The sequence below is a fragment of the Scleropages formosus genome, chromosome 3 (genome assembly GCF_900964775.1).
Source record: "Scleropages formosus chromosome 3, fSclFor1.1, whole genome shotgun sequence".
In the NCBI taxonomy this organism is placed as follows: Eukaryota; Metazoa; Chordata; class Actinopteri; order Osteoglossiformes; family Osteoglossidae; genus Scleropages; species Scleropages formosus.
The window spans coordinates 25,247,495-25,263,225 of record NC_041808.1 but is presented as its reverse complement, the minus strand read 5'-3'; the positions used below and the strand labels follow the sequence as shown (position 1 = coordinate 25,263,225).

General features: G+C 43.1%; 1 protein-coding gene across 3 annotated transcripts in view; it reads right to left on the bottom strand.

The window, feature by feature from the left end:
• Positions 1-13,583, bottom strand: part of LOC108936677 (lymphoid enhancer-binding factor 1-like) — a 37,376-nt gene extending 23,793 nt beyond the window's left edge. For 2 of the 3 annotated variants that reach the window (XM_029250515.1, XM_029250516.1), the window contains exons 1-3: positions 12,537-13,581; positions 10,732-10,786; positions 8,357-8,481 (exon numbers count right to left, since the gene is read on the bottom strand). In XM_029250515.1, coding sequence (XP_029106348.1) covers positions 8,357-8,481; positions 10,732-10,786; positions 12,537-12,758 — 402 coding nt within the window. In that variant the 5' untranslated portion in view covers positions 12,759-13,581. Of the gene's footprint in view, positions 1-8,356; positions 8,482-10,731; positions 10,787-12,536 lie in introns of all 3 variants that reach the window. The other variant, XM_029250514.1, reaches the window with a different exon arrangement.
• Between the last annotated feature and the right edge of the window lie 2,148 nt (positions 13,584-15,731).

Genomic DNA, 15,731 nt, shown 5'->3' with positions numbered 1-15,731 from the left:
TACAGCTGTCTAAATGGCTAAATCAGTGTAATTACTCCAACACTATAAGTTGCCTTGGAGAAAAGCATCACATAAATAGATAAATATGAAAATAGGAAATAGATGGATGGGTTCTCTTCCCTTGTTATTCATAACGACACCTGAGGTCACTGCAAGCAGAATTCTGTGAGTAGCGCTTTCCTCCAAGAGAAGATGACATCTTGTCGAGTAAAAAAGAAGCAGGTGGTTAATGATACGGTCGTGGGAGGCGGTGTGGGCTTAAAAGAAACATACAAACTTCATATCTTGTTAAAGTTAAAATTATAGAAAGAAATGTGAATGCAGTTCAGTTAAGTTACCAAGTTATGTATTCAGTTATAAAGGACACTTTTTAACCTGTTAGAGTGTGGTTAAATTCTGCACCTTTGTGTAAATTTCTCATTCATTGGTTTTACATAGCTTTTTTCCTGGACCCCAGGTGGCCAAAAGATTATCTCCGGATATAAATGTTAAAGCAGCTACCTGTTCAAATACAGGGTCTAGTGCCTAGTGTCATGTCACGACTATCATTACAATACCGATACAAAAATCAAAATAATCATCTGAGGATTCCTTTTCCACACAGAGGAAAACGTGAAAAAGCACTTTACTGTTTGACCCAACGGAGAACAGCACCACATCTTGGATTACCTGGTAAAGCAATATGGTTGCTCCGGCGGTAAATTAACAATCGTGGCTTAAGTGTCAGCATTTTTTGCATCTTAGCACATGCGGTCCTTCGTACATCTAAACGAATCCTGATGCTTTGTCGCAGCGCAATCTCCAGTAAACAAATGCCTGTTCATATCACATCATCCCCCCATCTACGGCTGCAGCGCTTCGTCAACCACTTGAGATTCAACCCCTTTACAAGATGGCTCCTCCCCTATTCATTACCGTTGAAGGACTTGAGGCTTACAAACAGCATCCCCATTTGAACGCATCCCTCGCATCCCGTATGGTAAATGGCAGAGATTAATTTTTAAATCGCCAGTGGCATTATCCAGCAGCAGACTCTGGTCTTAGGACTTGAAATGAGACAATTATTTTCGGCAGAAAGGCACGGGAAATGCATCTGCACTGCTGAAGTACACTTTTGTTTGCCCTAAACCATACACATTCTATTAAAAAAGGTACGAAAAATCCAGGATCATATCGAGCTCAGAAGTAGTCACTCCATCTACTCCAATTTTACGTCTTTCTATCCATGCTTTAAGATAATAACGCCAACACCATCTTCTCTGAAACACTTTGTATTGTTCTTCAGGGGAGGCCTCAGATGTTACACCATTCTAATTCACCTACGAATCCTGTTTTTTACTGATGGCTTTTCAACACTCCCTTTTAGCCAGGTGAATAAACTTTCTCAGTAGGTCTGGGAGCGAAACTCGGGAGTTGCTCAGCTCGTCAAGGTCAAATTAAAGCTCGTCTGTTGTTAATGGAAAAGGCTGACTTCCCAAGTCTAGCTTGTCAAGGCTGAGTCTGCAGCTCCACACTGTCTGTGAGAGAGGTACCAGTCGATTTGTGAGCAATCACATTTCCATCTTCACAGCCTCACAGCTTTCGAGAAGAGTAACATTGACAGTGTGCTCATACTTCCAACGAAATGTACAACAAGGGCACATTCATCTGTAATATAATCTGAAGACACCCAGCTGGTGGAAACACATACACTCCCAAACTGTCTTTGTGGTATTTAGAACCTCTGTTATATTCTAGCCATTTTCCTGTATTTCTTATTGAGACTTTTTTTTTTTTTTTTTTCTTTACTTTTTCAGAGTAGTTATGCATGACAACAAATCGTGCCACTCCATGGTGTGTCAAAAGTACAGTGCATCCACGCATGACCAAAACCCAGGCGATCAGATACTGGAATGATGAAAAGTCAAATGTATCACAATATTATTTATTAAATATGCTTTTCAGAAGAAAAAACTTAAGAGAAAAAAATCTGCAAACTAGAATACAAATAGTTAAAAATCCCTTCACTTTAATACTTCAAGTGTTTCAATGGCATTAAAATTTTCAAAGTGATTTAAAAATCATGTACAGTCTATGATACATTGGAATGACCAGTCAATTACAGAACCGGACCTCCTCCCCCGATTCGTCTGGTCATGCGAGGAAGAGTTGTGAATTTTCTTACTGAACAACTTCATGGGCAAGGGCAATGCCTTGAGTATGAAAAAACTGAACCCTTTGACAGTTGTGGACACAGCACAAACGGAAAGCTATGAGGGAATTCTGGAGGGTCGGCATGCAGACCATGATGCTAGACGCACGTGTTCTGGGATGCTGAAGATGAAATCCCAGACTACAGTCCATGTGCTGCCTCACAGACCACTTTGCTCCTGCCTTACTCCTTTTTTTGTCTTGAAGGGTGGTGCATACAAGCACCAGAAAGAATGCTGTTGTTTTTACTTTTCTAACATTATGTTGTATTGTTTGAATGCTGGGAAAGTTAAAGCGGTATGTGGCTGTCTGAAACATGAAAATGTTGTGACCGGGCTGGGCAAGCATTCAGAGAACATCCCTGTTTTTCTGTAAATGCTCCATCTTGGTACCATGGGTTGGTCTTCAAACTCTCTCTCATACATACACCCTGGGTGGTCACAAGAACTTCCAAAGCTAATGACATGACAGATTTACAGCTTTCTTCCCCCAAGTTCCCCTTTTGAGCTCTTTCAAGGCGTGCTGCTTCCTGCCAAGTCATAATTGGATCTTTGACTGAGTACACGAGTCTGACAAACTTGGCATCTTTCCATCCTGTTATCTGCCATTAACCTCACTAAGGTCTTCGCTTTTTGATTGAAACATAAAATTCATTTTTCTGAAGACGAATTAACCATCCAGTCACACTCACAGTCCCAGCAAAACAAGAGTCTGAAGGAAAGTCCAGCAGCATGCCAAGCTGTCTTAACAAAAGGAGGCTGTGAAACGGCAGAGAGTAGTCAACGACTGGTCCAGCAGTGGAGCACCACATCGTGAGATATGGCTAACAACAAACCTGTGGGACTGATGTCTGGCAAGTATGCTGCACCAAAATGAGCACAGGGATAATGTCATGGAAAAGCTAAACATCTATGTATTTAGGTGATGCTTTTTTCTGAAGTGACTTACATTGATTTACCCATTTATACAGCTGAGTAATTCTTTACCGCCTCAGTTCAGGGTCAGTACCCTAATCAAGGGTTCTGCAGCAGCAGGAGGTGGGATTCGAGGCTGGGTCCTTTTGACGGCAGAGCAGCAGCGCTAACCACTGCGCCACCTGCTGCCCCCATTAACAAACAGCAAATCACGGCAGTAAATGCACATGCATCCGCCACAGTAATAACTCCATTGTGAGGTGATTTTCTGCTCTGCTGGATGACATGACTGCCCACATTTCTGACCTCCCTCGGCCCCTCGTGACACCGGCTCCTGCGCAACAGGAGAACGATAGAGTGTCAGTGCCATTACAGGGCCCTGCTCCTCCCTCTCGCACCCACCACACTCGCTCAGGTAACAAACCCCCCTAATCTGGCCTCGCTGAATTACACATAATTGCTTCTGCGCAGTGATTGATTTCTGGCTGGAAAATGGGTGGGGAGGGGGGGCACCCTCTCTTCTTCCTCCCCCCTCTAATTCTATGCTGCCGACTCCCCCCCCAGCTCCAGTGAACAGCAGCCAAGACTTTCCATCTAGTAGGAGGCAGGAGGCTTTGAAGAGATCAAAGGCAGGGCCGCGAGCGGTTGCGCGCCCTGGGAATACGGAGGGGCTTTGTGCTCCCCACAGCCCCCTTCGCCGGCATCATGTCGGATTGCAGCTGGATTGCATTTAGCCCGTTTCCTTAATGCTCTCCGTATTGACTCTGACATCAGCGGCCCTCTGCTTTGTCAGAAATGAGAGCGGAGAAGGAGAGAAAGGGGAGAGAGAGGGGGAGGGTGAGCGAGAGAGACAGAGAGCGAGAAAGAGAGAGACAGAGAGCAGCTACAGGCTGATTTTTATTTTCACAACTCCGTAATTGGCCAGTTCAAAGGCAGACGGGAAAATAGCCCATTTGTTTTCAATTCTGGGCCTGATATGAAAGGAACGGCAAACTTTTACGAGTTTCCTAAAAATTAAAAGCAGGCCGTTTTTTCATACGCAGAAAGCAGCCTTGTCTTTACTGTCTAGACCACACAAAACATGATATGGATTCTGCATGTGCTGTTTCATCCTTTAATGGGCGAAACGCAGCAATTTGGGACAAAAGGAAAACGTTGCAAAACTGTTAAATGTACTCCACATCAAATTAACGTGTACTGTAATATTTGTGGCGCTTCGTTTTACATCTAGACAAATGAATTTAATAGCATTCTACTCTCTCCTGTCATTTACAGCTTTACGTACAATTCCCATACACAAGAGACAGCAAATATTCAGTAACTTTCATCTACTTGAGACTATAATACACCAAAGCTAAGCCCTTCAGATTCAGGTTTATGACCAAGAAAAGTTTTTGTATCCATCAACAGGATGGCTATAAATCGGCTTTGTTAATGGAAGCACATATTTCCGAGTATTAAAACTGAGATTGCGAATTTCCATCACAAATGCAGGAATCCTCCGTTTTTCCTCACATATCCAGTTTGTGTCCCCGATTTCCAACCTCTCCAGATTTAATTTTATCATATGTATCAGTAAAGCCACAATACACCGGCCACTTCAAACACTCAGCTATACATTAGTCTGGGTTCCGACTGTGATGCAGATGCACAGATAACTTTGTGATGCCGGTGTTTTGGTTTACAGTACTGCATGACTGTCTACTGGCACTGTGCTTGCACACATACCGGATCCATGGAGTCCCTTTGAGGGAATGAGGCAGTAGGTGGAATAGTGGCTGGAGATGCTAGTTTGCACTCACAAGACCCAGGTTTGAATCCCGCCCCCTATTGCAGCCACACAGATCAAGGTACTTACCCGCAACTGATACAGTGAAACTTAAAATCAGTCAATTAGTGTAAGAGTTCGAAGTCACTGTGAAGCAAAGTGCTGGTTAAACGCAGATGTTGCGTTCAACTCTTTTCCTGTATAATTCCAACAGTCTCTGAATGCAACACAGGCTGAGACAGTGCTCTCTTGTAGGTCGCCAACTGGAACGAGAGCCATAACATTACTACGGTAGACAAACAATACAAACCCCCACACCGCTTATCTCCAGCTCAGACCACAAGAACACACTCAAACAACGGCCAACACACAGGCCGCCCTTCCCCCTTCAGGTGATGTGCCACTGTGGTTTGGCTGAAGCCCTGCATCTGCTCGCTTGCCCTGTCTCTCTCACTGCCCTACAGCTCGTTGTGGGTACTATGACACGCAGCATAAACCGATCATGTGGGGCCTCCACACACATTTACATTTATTCTTTTAGCAGACACTTCTCTCCAACGCGACTTAGAATGAAAATTGCGTAGTATTTCCCCGACACCGCGATCACCCGAAGTGACTTAACGTGGTAGATACACTACAAACAGTCAATCACTCATCAATACACCAGGGCAGCAAACTTTCTTCCTCGCACACATTATGGGCAATTCGGAGTAACAAATTCACTTGAAACACCTGTCTTCTTTGGAGTGTGGGAGGAAAGCAGAGCACCCAGAGGAAACGCACACAAGCACAGGGAGAAAAAGTAAACTGCATGGACTGAGCGGGAATCAAATGCACAATCTTTCACACGGTGCAGGTGCTGTGACACAGCAGCACTACCCCCTGTGCCCCCATGCCATGCCAAGATCTGTGCACACAAAAACCTGTACGTATCTTTATACAGAAGATACGCGTGCGCGCACACAGAAACACAAACACGTGTGGCACAAAAGTTCTTGGGCGGGATAATATTTACAGTAGATGTATAAATTCTGGCTCAAATTGCTTGAAGAAGAAAATCACCACCAGAGGCAGGGTTTAAACCCAGGTCTTTCAGATGCATGGCAGTAGCTCTAACCTGTACACCACCTCTGCATATTTATTGAACTCATGTCATCTTAATGTTGCTATGATGCTCTTAAGAAATTAACTCCTGATTTGTCTGGGTGCAAACCTGACTACATTTTCCCTCGAATCTAGTTGATGAGAGTAACCAAATAGCCGAGGGAGGCATTTATGCCTGCGGGACCGTATTTCCGTATTTAATTCACGAGGGTCAGGATTCTGACTGTGCTTTGGGAGTGTAGCACTGAGGGCTCACACATGCTGTGTGGTCCAAAACACCTAGGGATGTGTGTCTTGCTTAGGTCCAGTTCCATGAGAGCAGAAACCACATTTGGTGCAAAAAAGGTCCCCCTTCATGTAGAGCACGCCACCAACGTGGGAAATGTGGGAAGTAGCTGACCACCCTCTCTTCAAAACCATCAGAAGTCAACAGTACAATGTAAAAAACGGACACCTGAACTGTGTCCCACAAATCAGGTGTACAAGGGGAATTTTTGGTGGTTTATGAAAGAAAGGCCCATGTAAATACGCCAGTGTATGTTTCTTCATCTGAGCCTGTGGTTCCTAGTTCAGAAAGACACATCTGTGTCGACGTTTAGAGTCAAGGGGCATTACCTACTGAGAAAGTTTATTCAACAATACTGAAATTTCAAACAAGCAAACAAAGCCAAGCAAAACAAAGCAAACAAACAATGTTACAGAGGATGTCATGAAATGTTTTAGCCATTCTCGGAGAACCCTGCTATACTCAAACCAACTGTTAGCAATTAGACTTAAACCCCCCTGGACACAGAAACTCTGGACAAAATGTACTGAATGGAGCAGATGAATGCCGCATGGTGAGGGCAGCAACACGGCGTGTTGGGAGCTGCTGCAAATCCGCCACAGCAAATAGAGAAAAAACACACGGGTCGTGGAAATCCCTTTCCGTAAGACCCGGCATCCGATTCCATGGCAGGCGCACCGCGAACTATCCATCACGTTCCACATCAAAGTGCTGCTGAGGCCGCCCCTGGGCCCGCCCCACCTGCCCCGCAGAGGCTGTCAGGCCTCCCACCCCTGATGGAAAAGAGGATGCACTCCTTCGAGAAAACAGCAAGAGAGAGTACGTACCAATGGTTGAAACCTCCTCATGAGCTCAAAATGAAAATGCACTGGAAAGTTTCATGTTCTCCGTAAATGTAGTTCTACGAATAAAATGTTCTCAATAAAATTTAGGTTGAGCTCTATAGTCACAACTGAAAAAACGGTTCCGTAACTTGGAAAATGCTTATATCCACAAAAAAATTAAAATACCAATTATCAGTACGGGAATCGGGTTCCTTCATCTGACAGGTAGAATGAGGCCGAGGTAACAACGCACCGTGTGCACCCAACACACAAACCATCAGGTAACCGCACACTTATAAAGAGGTGTAGAGAGGATTTTGAAAATCGTGGCTCAATCAACCGTGCAGGCACCCTTGCTTCCTGTAGTGTCAGATTCTGGTCACAGTGTATATATGACCACAGTGGCTGATCTCTGTCTCGGTTAAGGCAAATGTCACTGATGTGCATTTGATTTTGTTCAGTCAGCTTTGACATGGAGTACCTGATGATTTGTCTTAAAAGCCCACAGTGTAATGTGTTTTATTCTGCATACTGGTCTCATCGTTCTATGGGAAATATTTTTATGTTGGTTCTGAAATGAAGCGGATTACAGTTCAGCATAAATATTCCTCTACATGTCAAATTACCCCAGATCAGCAAAAAAAGAGTGTGATAACATTTTAAAGCAAAAAAGTTTCCTTTGAGATGTGTGCTGAAGAGGAATAAGCTGTCTGATTTCGGTACCTCTAAAGCTATGTAAATTCTGGGTGTCTTCCCAACACAAAGAGGGCGAAACAGGATTAGGGTGGGCAGCTGCTGAGGTCCAGATTTTTCCTCTTGCCTTTCATTTGTTGGAATCACATTTACGAAAGCTAAGCAGAACATATTGGAAATGCAAACAATAAACAAGGATAGCAGAGGCGAAGCACAGCTGACATGCAGCTGCCCAAAACAAGTGAGCAGCAGAACTGAGCAACAAGAAATCTGTTCACACTTTGGAGACTTTGGTGACTGCAGAAATGTAAGCTGATTTAATGTGACATAATTCTTTTGCAAATCTGATTGCTGCACCTCGTCTACATGTATTGAATTTTTCTTTGAAGCACAACTTTAGAAAATGATGTGTACCCACTAACAGTAGTTAGTGAGTTTTTTTTGAGTGTGTGTTATATTTGTTATTTCTTATAAAAAGTTATTGGCCAGTGTTTTATTCACTGCACGGTAATACACTGATTAATGAACACTCACAGACACACAACCGTGATATAAAATCTTTGGTGTAGGTACTTACAGGTCTGTGCATGGGTGGAGACAGTGAGCCGTTGTTCATATATGTGTCGCTGTTCACGTTGGTCATCATGACATAGCCCGGGTAGCTTGGATACGAGTGCCCTTTGTACAGGTCATGATGCTTTCCTGCGAAAATTCAAGAAAATGTGACTCAGCCTTACACTGGTGTTTCCTATATGAACTCCTTTGCACGCTGTTCTTATGCTTGCAATATTGGCGAGTAGGACACACATAATAAATCACTGAGACATGGACCTTTATCAATGTCTGTCTATCAACTCTATCTGTCCCACAGAAAGTCATAAGATGACACCCAACTGAAAGCAGGCAAACTAAGAGCTGTCCCGTCTTCATTAGTGGTGGAAGCTATCACGATAGCTTTGGCATGTGGACACTGCTCCTGGGCTCCGAATTCAGACGTGGATTCAAATTTGGCTCAGTCTGTGTGGAGTTTGCATGTTCCCCCCATGTTTGTTAGGGTTTCCTCCTACAGTCCAAAGATGTGTTTCAGATGAACTGGAGATTCTGAACTACCCGAAGTGTTTATATGTGCGTGTTACTTTGCTGTGCTGTACACAGAGGGTAATGAGTATATGGTGCTGAGCATAACATATCTAGAATTATCATTTTATTTCAACTGAGGAGTCAGCCAAGTCGCTTTGGAGAAAAGAGTCTTTGAAATGAATAATTTCAGCATGGGAATATTTGTGACACCCTGGCTAAGGACCCTCGGCTTGACGGTTCTGTTTGTGATCGCTGCCGTTGGACCGTGTCCCACCTGGGGGGTGGTTGTACGGATGCCAGATGTGTCAGAAACATCAGGTTGACTCCCAGCTCCCCTACAGGTGGGGAATGAGACCATTGCCAGCATTGCTGTGTGCCATTTGTTCAGTACTCTGCAGTGGTGTACTCTCCAGTACATGGGGTGAGCTGCAGTTTTGCAGGGGAGGCTGGCATTATCTCAATCACAGCAGTCTCACCAGGGGATCTATTGGTGACGTGGATAAGACTGCTAACATTAGCATGGAGCATTAGGCTTCGATTTATACCATTTTGTACCATGTAAACTCTACAATGCGAGTTTACAATATGACACGGTGCATCAAGACATTGCAAAATCATAAAAGTAAAAATTTATCAATGCCAAGAACACATGCAGACTGCACTGTTAAGCAAAATGTACCAATGAAAATCAAACATTAAATGCACAAAGCCTTTTCAGTCCTTTTCAGTTACTCCCTTGCACATCTTGCGACTGCTGGCCAATGTCACTGTTCAGTTTCTTTATTAAGGAACCCGTTCCATGCTAATCCCGAGCAAAGAGCCAAACGGGGAGGAGATAAACAAACACAACCCGCCACTTGTCGAGCTAGGAGGTTGCTCCCTAATACCGACACGCTCCCCCCCCCCCACCCACCATCACCTCGGCATACAGCTATGGTGTACGAGCATCTTGGATGCTGCGAGCACTAACACACACAGGGAGGATGGACAGCACCAGCTGGGATCTGCCAGGCTTCGATTGGTGCCTGCTGAGAGGAACAGTCGCTGCCGCCCCACTCAAAGGAGCAACAGGGCCATGGCTCGAGGTCTTTTCAAAAGAGAGGACAAAAAGCTGGCACCCTCTGCACCATCTCTGCTGGGACACAGAAGGATTAATGGGAAGGGTTCCGCTTTCTTCATGGAGGCGTTACCAGAGATGGACACTTTGGGTCTTGTGTCTCGCTGCTTTGGAAAGGCAGTCAAGTGATTCTGCTGCGCTGTTGCAACATCCCTGAGTGGCAAGTGCTAAACGAAAGACAAACTCTCTCAGCACATTCCCTGCCAGTTATGAGCAGAGCAGAGTCATACGGAACAACTGCCATTAATCATACTCACAACAAGCAATTGGTTCCTACAAACAAGTGCAGGTCTTTAATATGACAACTTCAGGATACATAAAACCTTTTCTTACTCAATAACAGCCCATTAGATTACCAATAAATTCTACCCTCGAACACTCAGAACACTTGCAGTGATTTCCAACTAAAAATAACAGGAACTGTAAAAACAAGCATGGATTCATTTTACATTGCTTTCTAGAACACAGACTGTGCTATCGACGGAATCCATCTGTAAGTAAACTATCAAAAAATCCTGTATTCCACAAATTCTATTGTACAATTCTTAGCAGAGATTGATGTTTTCCCATCTGTCATTGATTTAGCATCATGGAGGCTGAGTGCTATAAAAAAACGGTATGTAGCTATTGAAATCATCATTCATCTTTCAGTTAGTACTAAGCTCTTTCTCCATACACAGTTCTAAAATAAAGATAAATTTAATCTACGGATATCTGGAGCAAACTCAGCAGCGTACTGGAGCCCTTATACTTACCATCCTCAGAAAGGTCCCTGTGTTTATCATGGTACGAGTCCTGGGGCCGAGCTGCCTAACAGAGAAGAACACAAAGATAATGTACTGAAGGATGTCAGTAATTGCTGCATTTAGGACAAGAAAACTGTTCATTTACAATGTATTCCCCCTGACCACCACTCAAAAACCAGTCACTTGTCCAGATTAATTAACCGAAGGAAAACCTTATTCAAGGCCCAAAAATTTTTTAGAGCATTTTAAAGGAGTAAGTAGCATTCCCCCAAAAAAAACACAAAAAACAAGAAACCACAATGTACAGCGATGTTAAGCGAGAAAAAAACTCTATCACATATAGACTCACGAAAGAGAATTAAAAATTATATATATGTTTGTGTGTGTGTGTGTGTGTGTGTGTGTGTGTGTACAAAATGAAAATGGATGAATTTATTTATTACTATCCCAGGACTAAAATTTTTAACTTACTTTTAATTTAAGATTGAAGAAGTAAATGCGCACCATGTACTCTGTTAAAAGACATGCAGCCGGATAGAAAGCAAACTGACATTGCACTGGCAAGAAATAAACAACAGAATTTGCAAGGTACATTATGGTTTAGACATTCACTAGATTATAACAGTGCAGCACAAAAACATAAAAGTATTACACTATTTGATTTACTATCTATATATCAAAAATCACCATTATCGTTATATTTATAAATATATATATAACTAAATTTGTAAAATATGACATGTTTGCATTATCAGAGTAAATACAATGTTGCACATAATTTGAAATATGAAGGTGTATTATTTCTAACTGTCAGTGCTTGCTTCCTTTGTCATTTCATAGGGTATTGCAGAGTATTTCAATATCCCACAATGCCAGTTCTGCAAAAAGTTTCAGTAAACATTTTGTGAAATAAATATTTCTTTTATCACCTTACCTTATGCAATAAGATAACCTCTAAACATGATTCACATAATGTGTTGATTCTTGACAGCCATTCCTTTTTTATTAAAAAAAATTTAAAAAAAAAAAAACAGGGGTAGGCTAATGAAGTAAGTAATCACCTTTAACAATTTAATTTGTACCATATGTGCATAAACCGCTTGAAATGTGAAAGCAGGTTTCGGTTTGTTCTCAAACACCTGACGTGTCGTGGTTTGTTCTGTTTTTTTGAATAAGAAATAACTGAATTAAACACCAAAACACCATAATAACAACAATTATAAGGAGAGAAATTAATTTAAGGTATTCATCCAAAAATGTTCTATTAAGCGGGTCTGTCAAAACTGCACGTTTGTTAAGATGAACGTGTATTTTGGTGACACTTTTGTCTAAGGCAAATGGCAATGCTGCACGGGCAACTTTGCACTGATTTACCCGTGTAAAGCACAGTCTTTGCTGCACCACCAGTTCAGGGTAAGCAACCTTGATCAAGGGAACTACAGCAGAAATTTGAATAAAAATGTCCTCAACAGAAGAGAAACAGCTCTCAGCACTAACACTCCCTGCCGTCTTATAATAAATCATTTGACGCATGATAGGGAAATAATGTAAAAGTGCTCGAATTGTCTCCAACCCTCAGCCATGAGGATGGAAACAATAAATCATACAAATTAACGTGCGGTATATATTAACATTGCATCAAGACTTCATACATTCCGATGAACAGGGAGACTGTTCACAACCACGTATATGGCAAAAAGGGCTGCTCTGGACTTTTTTCTCACAAATGGGATCTATTCCCAAATCACACGCTGTACTCAGAAAGTACAGCGATCGACCTGATGAAAGGAAGGCTGGAGCAGAAATATACGTACTTCGTGGTTGCCGTGGTTGTTCGGGTTGATCTCCGACTCGTTGACCAGAGAGGACTTGATGTCGGCCAGGTCTCCTTCCTCCTCGGGGCTGTTGATCTCCGCGAAGATCTGCTCCTTCTGGGGGTCTCCTTCGTCCTTGAAGGGGATCATCTCGTCGGGGGCGCAGAGCTCGGGGTCTCCGGCGCCTCCGGCTCCGCCGCCTCCGCCCGCCAGCTGCGGCATGGTGATGTTCCCCTCGCGGCAGTGCGCTCCAGCTGCGCGCGAACGCAGGGGCGCGTGCTGACGCTCACTTTAAAATGAGACTACTCGGATTTACTTCTTTTTCTTTTTCCGAATTGCCGCAGTTGTACTTATTTCAAAAGCGGGTAAGTGCCCCCCGTTGGTGCGTTAGTAGTGAGGGTGTCTGTCTCTCTCACAGCTGCACACACACACACACACACACACACACACAGCAGCAGCACAGGGTTCGCGTCTTCTTTTCCAACACCGACTTGCAAACTTCAGAGAAATAAAAATTTCACAACAAATTATTCACGCCGCGGCGCGTTTAAAAGAAATTAAGCGTTAAAAAAAAATGATAATCTTTTCCTAAGTCCCTCCTCCGTGTCTCGTCTGCGAAGGCGCAGCAGCAGCGTGTGCTCACCTCAAGACTCAGACACCGACTGCTTCGCACACATAGTAACTATAGTCTCTAACAAGTCTCTTTGCTTCCGCTCCCCGGCGAGCGCGCGCCGGCGTTTCCTCTGGCGGAAAGCGACCGACGGGAACCTGCCGAGAACGAGGTGCGGGAAGCGGAACGCTCGCGACCGCCGCGCGCCCGTGGAGTGCCGGAGCCGAGCGCGACTTGCTGAATAGTGTGGCGCGCGTGTGTGTGAGGGCCGGTAAAAAGTAACTCTCCACCCCTCCTCTCCTCTCTTCCGCTCGTCTTCCTCTGACTGGGGGGGTGCAGATGAAAGCCCGGACACGGGTTTGATTGACAGCGCACGCAGAGACGCGCACCGAAGAGGGACGCGTCGGTCCTGCTGCAGAAAGCGAGAGAACACAAGTGTATTTCTTATTTCAAAAACCAAAATGCATTCATTCCTCCATCTCGCGACAAAAGTAAATGTTTACAGACGTTTTGTGGCTAAATTAGGTAGGGATATTCTGCCGAACCATAATTTAAAATTCTTCTGTCTCAAAAACATTTTTGAATGGGTTTATAATTTATCATAATTAATTTCCTAAAGCTAAATAAATAATGTTCAATTGTTAGATCTTCACTGGTCGTATTTTGCGTACAATTATCGGCTACAGGTAATATTGTTCTTATTTTAATAAAGCAATATATTTGTATTTAAAAATAGGAATGGCTCGAGCTTCTGCCTTGCACCTGAAGGACGTTGGTTCGAATCCCGTCTCCTGCTGTAGCAGCCTTGATAAAGGCACTCACTCTGAATTGATAGAGTAAGAATTACCCTGCTGTTTACGCTGTAAGTCGGTTTGGAGAAAACGATAAATAAATCATCAGATAAATTAATTAATGTGAGTTCAGATGTAATTTAGAGCTGAATAAAATCAATATCTCCTCCTCATTCATCAAGATCCAAACGAAACTTGTGAGGATCGCGTTTCTTTTGTTATTTTTCTCATGAACGTCACATGTTTGTATGAATAACTGTTTGGAGGTTTCGTGTTCCTGGACATTACTCAGTTTTTTTTTTCACAATAAAAGCAAATCTTAAAATGCCTTGCTAAAGTAATAAAAAATGAGTACTGATTCAGTCCTGCGAGAAATAACATCACTTAGGCAAAAAACAGTCGACTCGTCAAAAAAAAAAAAAAGCCTCCTCCGCCTAAACCATTGCAAGATGTTCAACAAATCGTCATGTTCAGCGTCAATCAATGTTCCTCCGAATGTTTTACTGTGAATGTTTTGTTTCTCTGGGATTTAGTTAAAATAAGTGACAAGTTAGAGATAATATGGATCATCTTGCAGTCGGTGTTTTGTACGGGATCATATTTTAAAATGTAAATGAGCTAGAATGCGGTGTCGCTGCTTCGGCCTGAACACCTAACAACTTCACCTTCACCTTCACCTTCACCTGCGCTCCAGCCCCACAGCTCGTGCTGTTCCGCCTTCCACGCCGCTGGCCTCGCAGTTCTCCACCAGCACGCGGCAGCCGTGATTTTAGGCCCAGGCATCCCTTAAATTGCTTTGATCTGTGATGCGGGTGAAATTCTAGGTCAAGATTTTGCCGTCATGACGTTGTAAGAATTATCATCAAAAACAGTCCAGTGGGATTAAAAGCGGTTAAACCCACAATAGACACCCCTGACAGGCACGACTGGTTTTGGGAACTGAAACAACAATAGTTCATTTGGAGGTTACCTCGTATTGCCCTACAATATTGTCCACAACCATCAAAGAGAATCCGTCTAATTTAGACGCGTTCTAAATGATGACGCAGCTGGGGTTTAAGCGCGCGCCCGCCCGCGTTTACCGTTATTTCACTCAGCATGGAAGTGTACGGGTTTCGTTCCCCGTTCGATTCGTTCTACGGTCTTAGTGATTTTCCTATTTCCTAAATTGTGTACGTGAAACGACAGAGAAGAGAATTGATTGCAGCATTTCATGACAAAATATTGGTAGTACAGAGTTAGTTGTGAGCAGGCGCCAAATGTGTTGCTTCTTCCCCGTCGAGTAAAATAAATAAAGCGCACTATACAAGCCAAGGACTTAGTTACCAAGTTACTAATAACTTATCATCTTAATGTTTCCTATTCGATATTCTGAAAACTATTTCATTAGTGCAGTTTTGATTGTATAATAAAACATCACATAGATATGAATGATGTTTCATATGGGGACACGTTCTCTGAGAGCAGATTAAGTCTTGCTGTTAAATTACTTCAAATAAATGGATCTTTAGTACATACAAGCATCATTCCTGTTAGGTCTCTTCAACCTTTTGATTTTTTTTTTTTTCCATAAGATCTCGCAAGAGATCTTTTTTTAATACTTCCACGCCGAGATTATTATTTTACGGTGTACATGCAACGGACAGTATGTGAATATGCGTGTTACCTGTGATACAATCATGTATTTCTCTTTCCTCCTGGACAAAATTATGATTTAAGATTTATGGAATTAGGTATCCTGCTCTATATTTAAAAATGTGAGGGAAAAAAAGGCGTGTGTTACCTTTCTTCTGA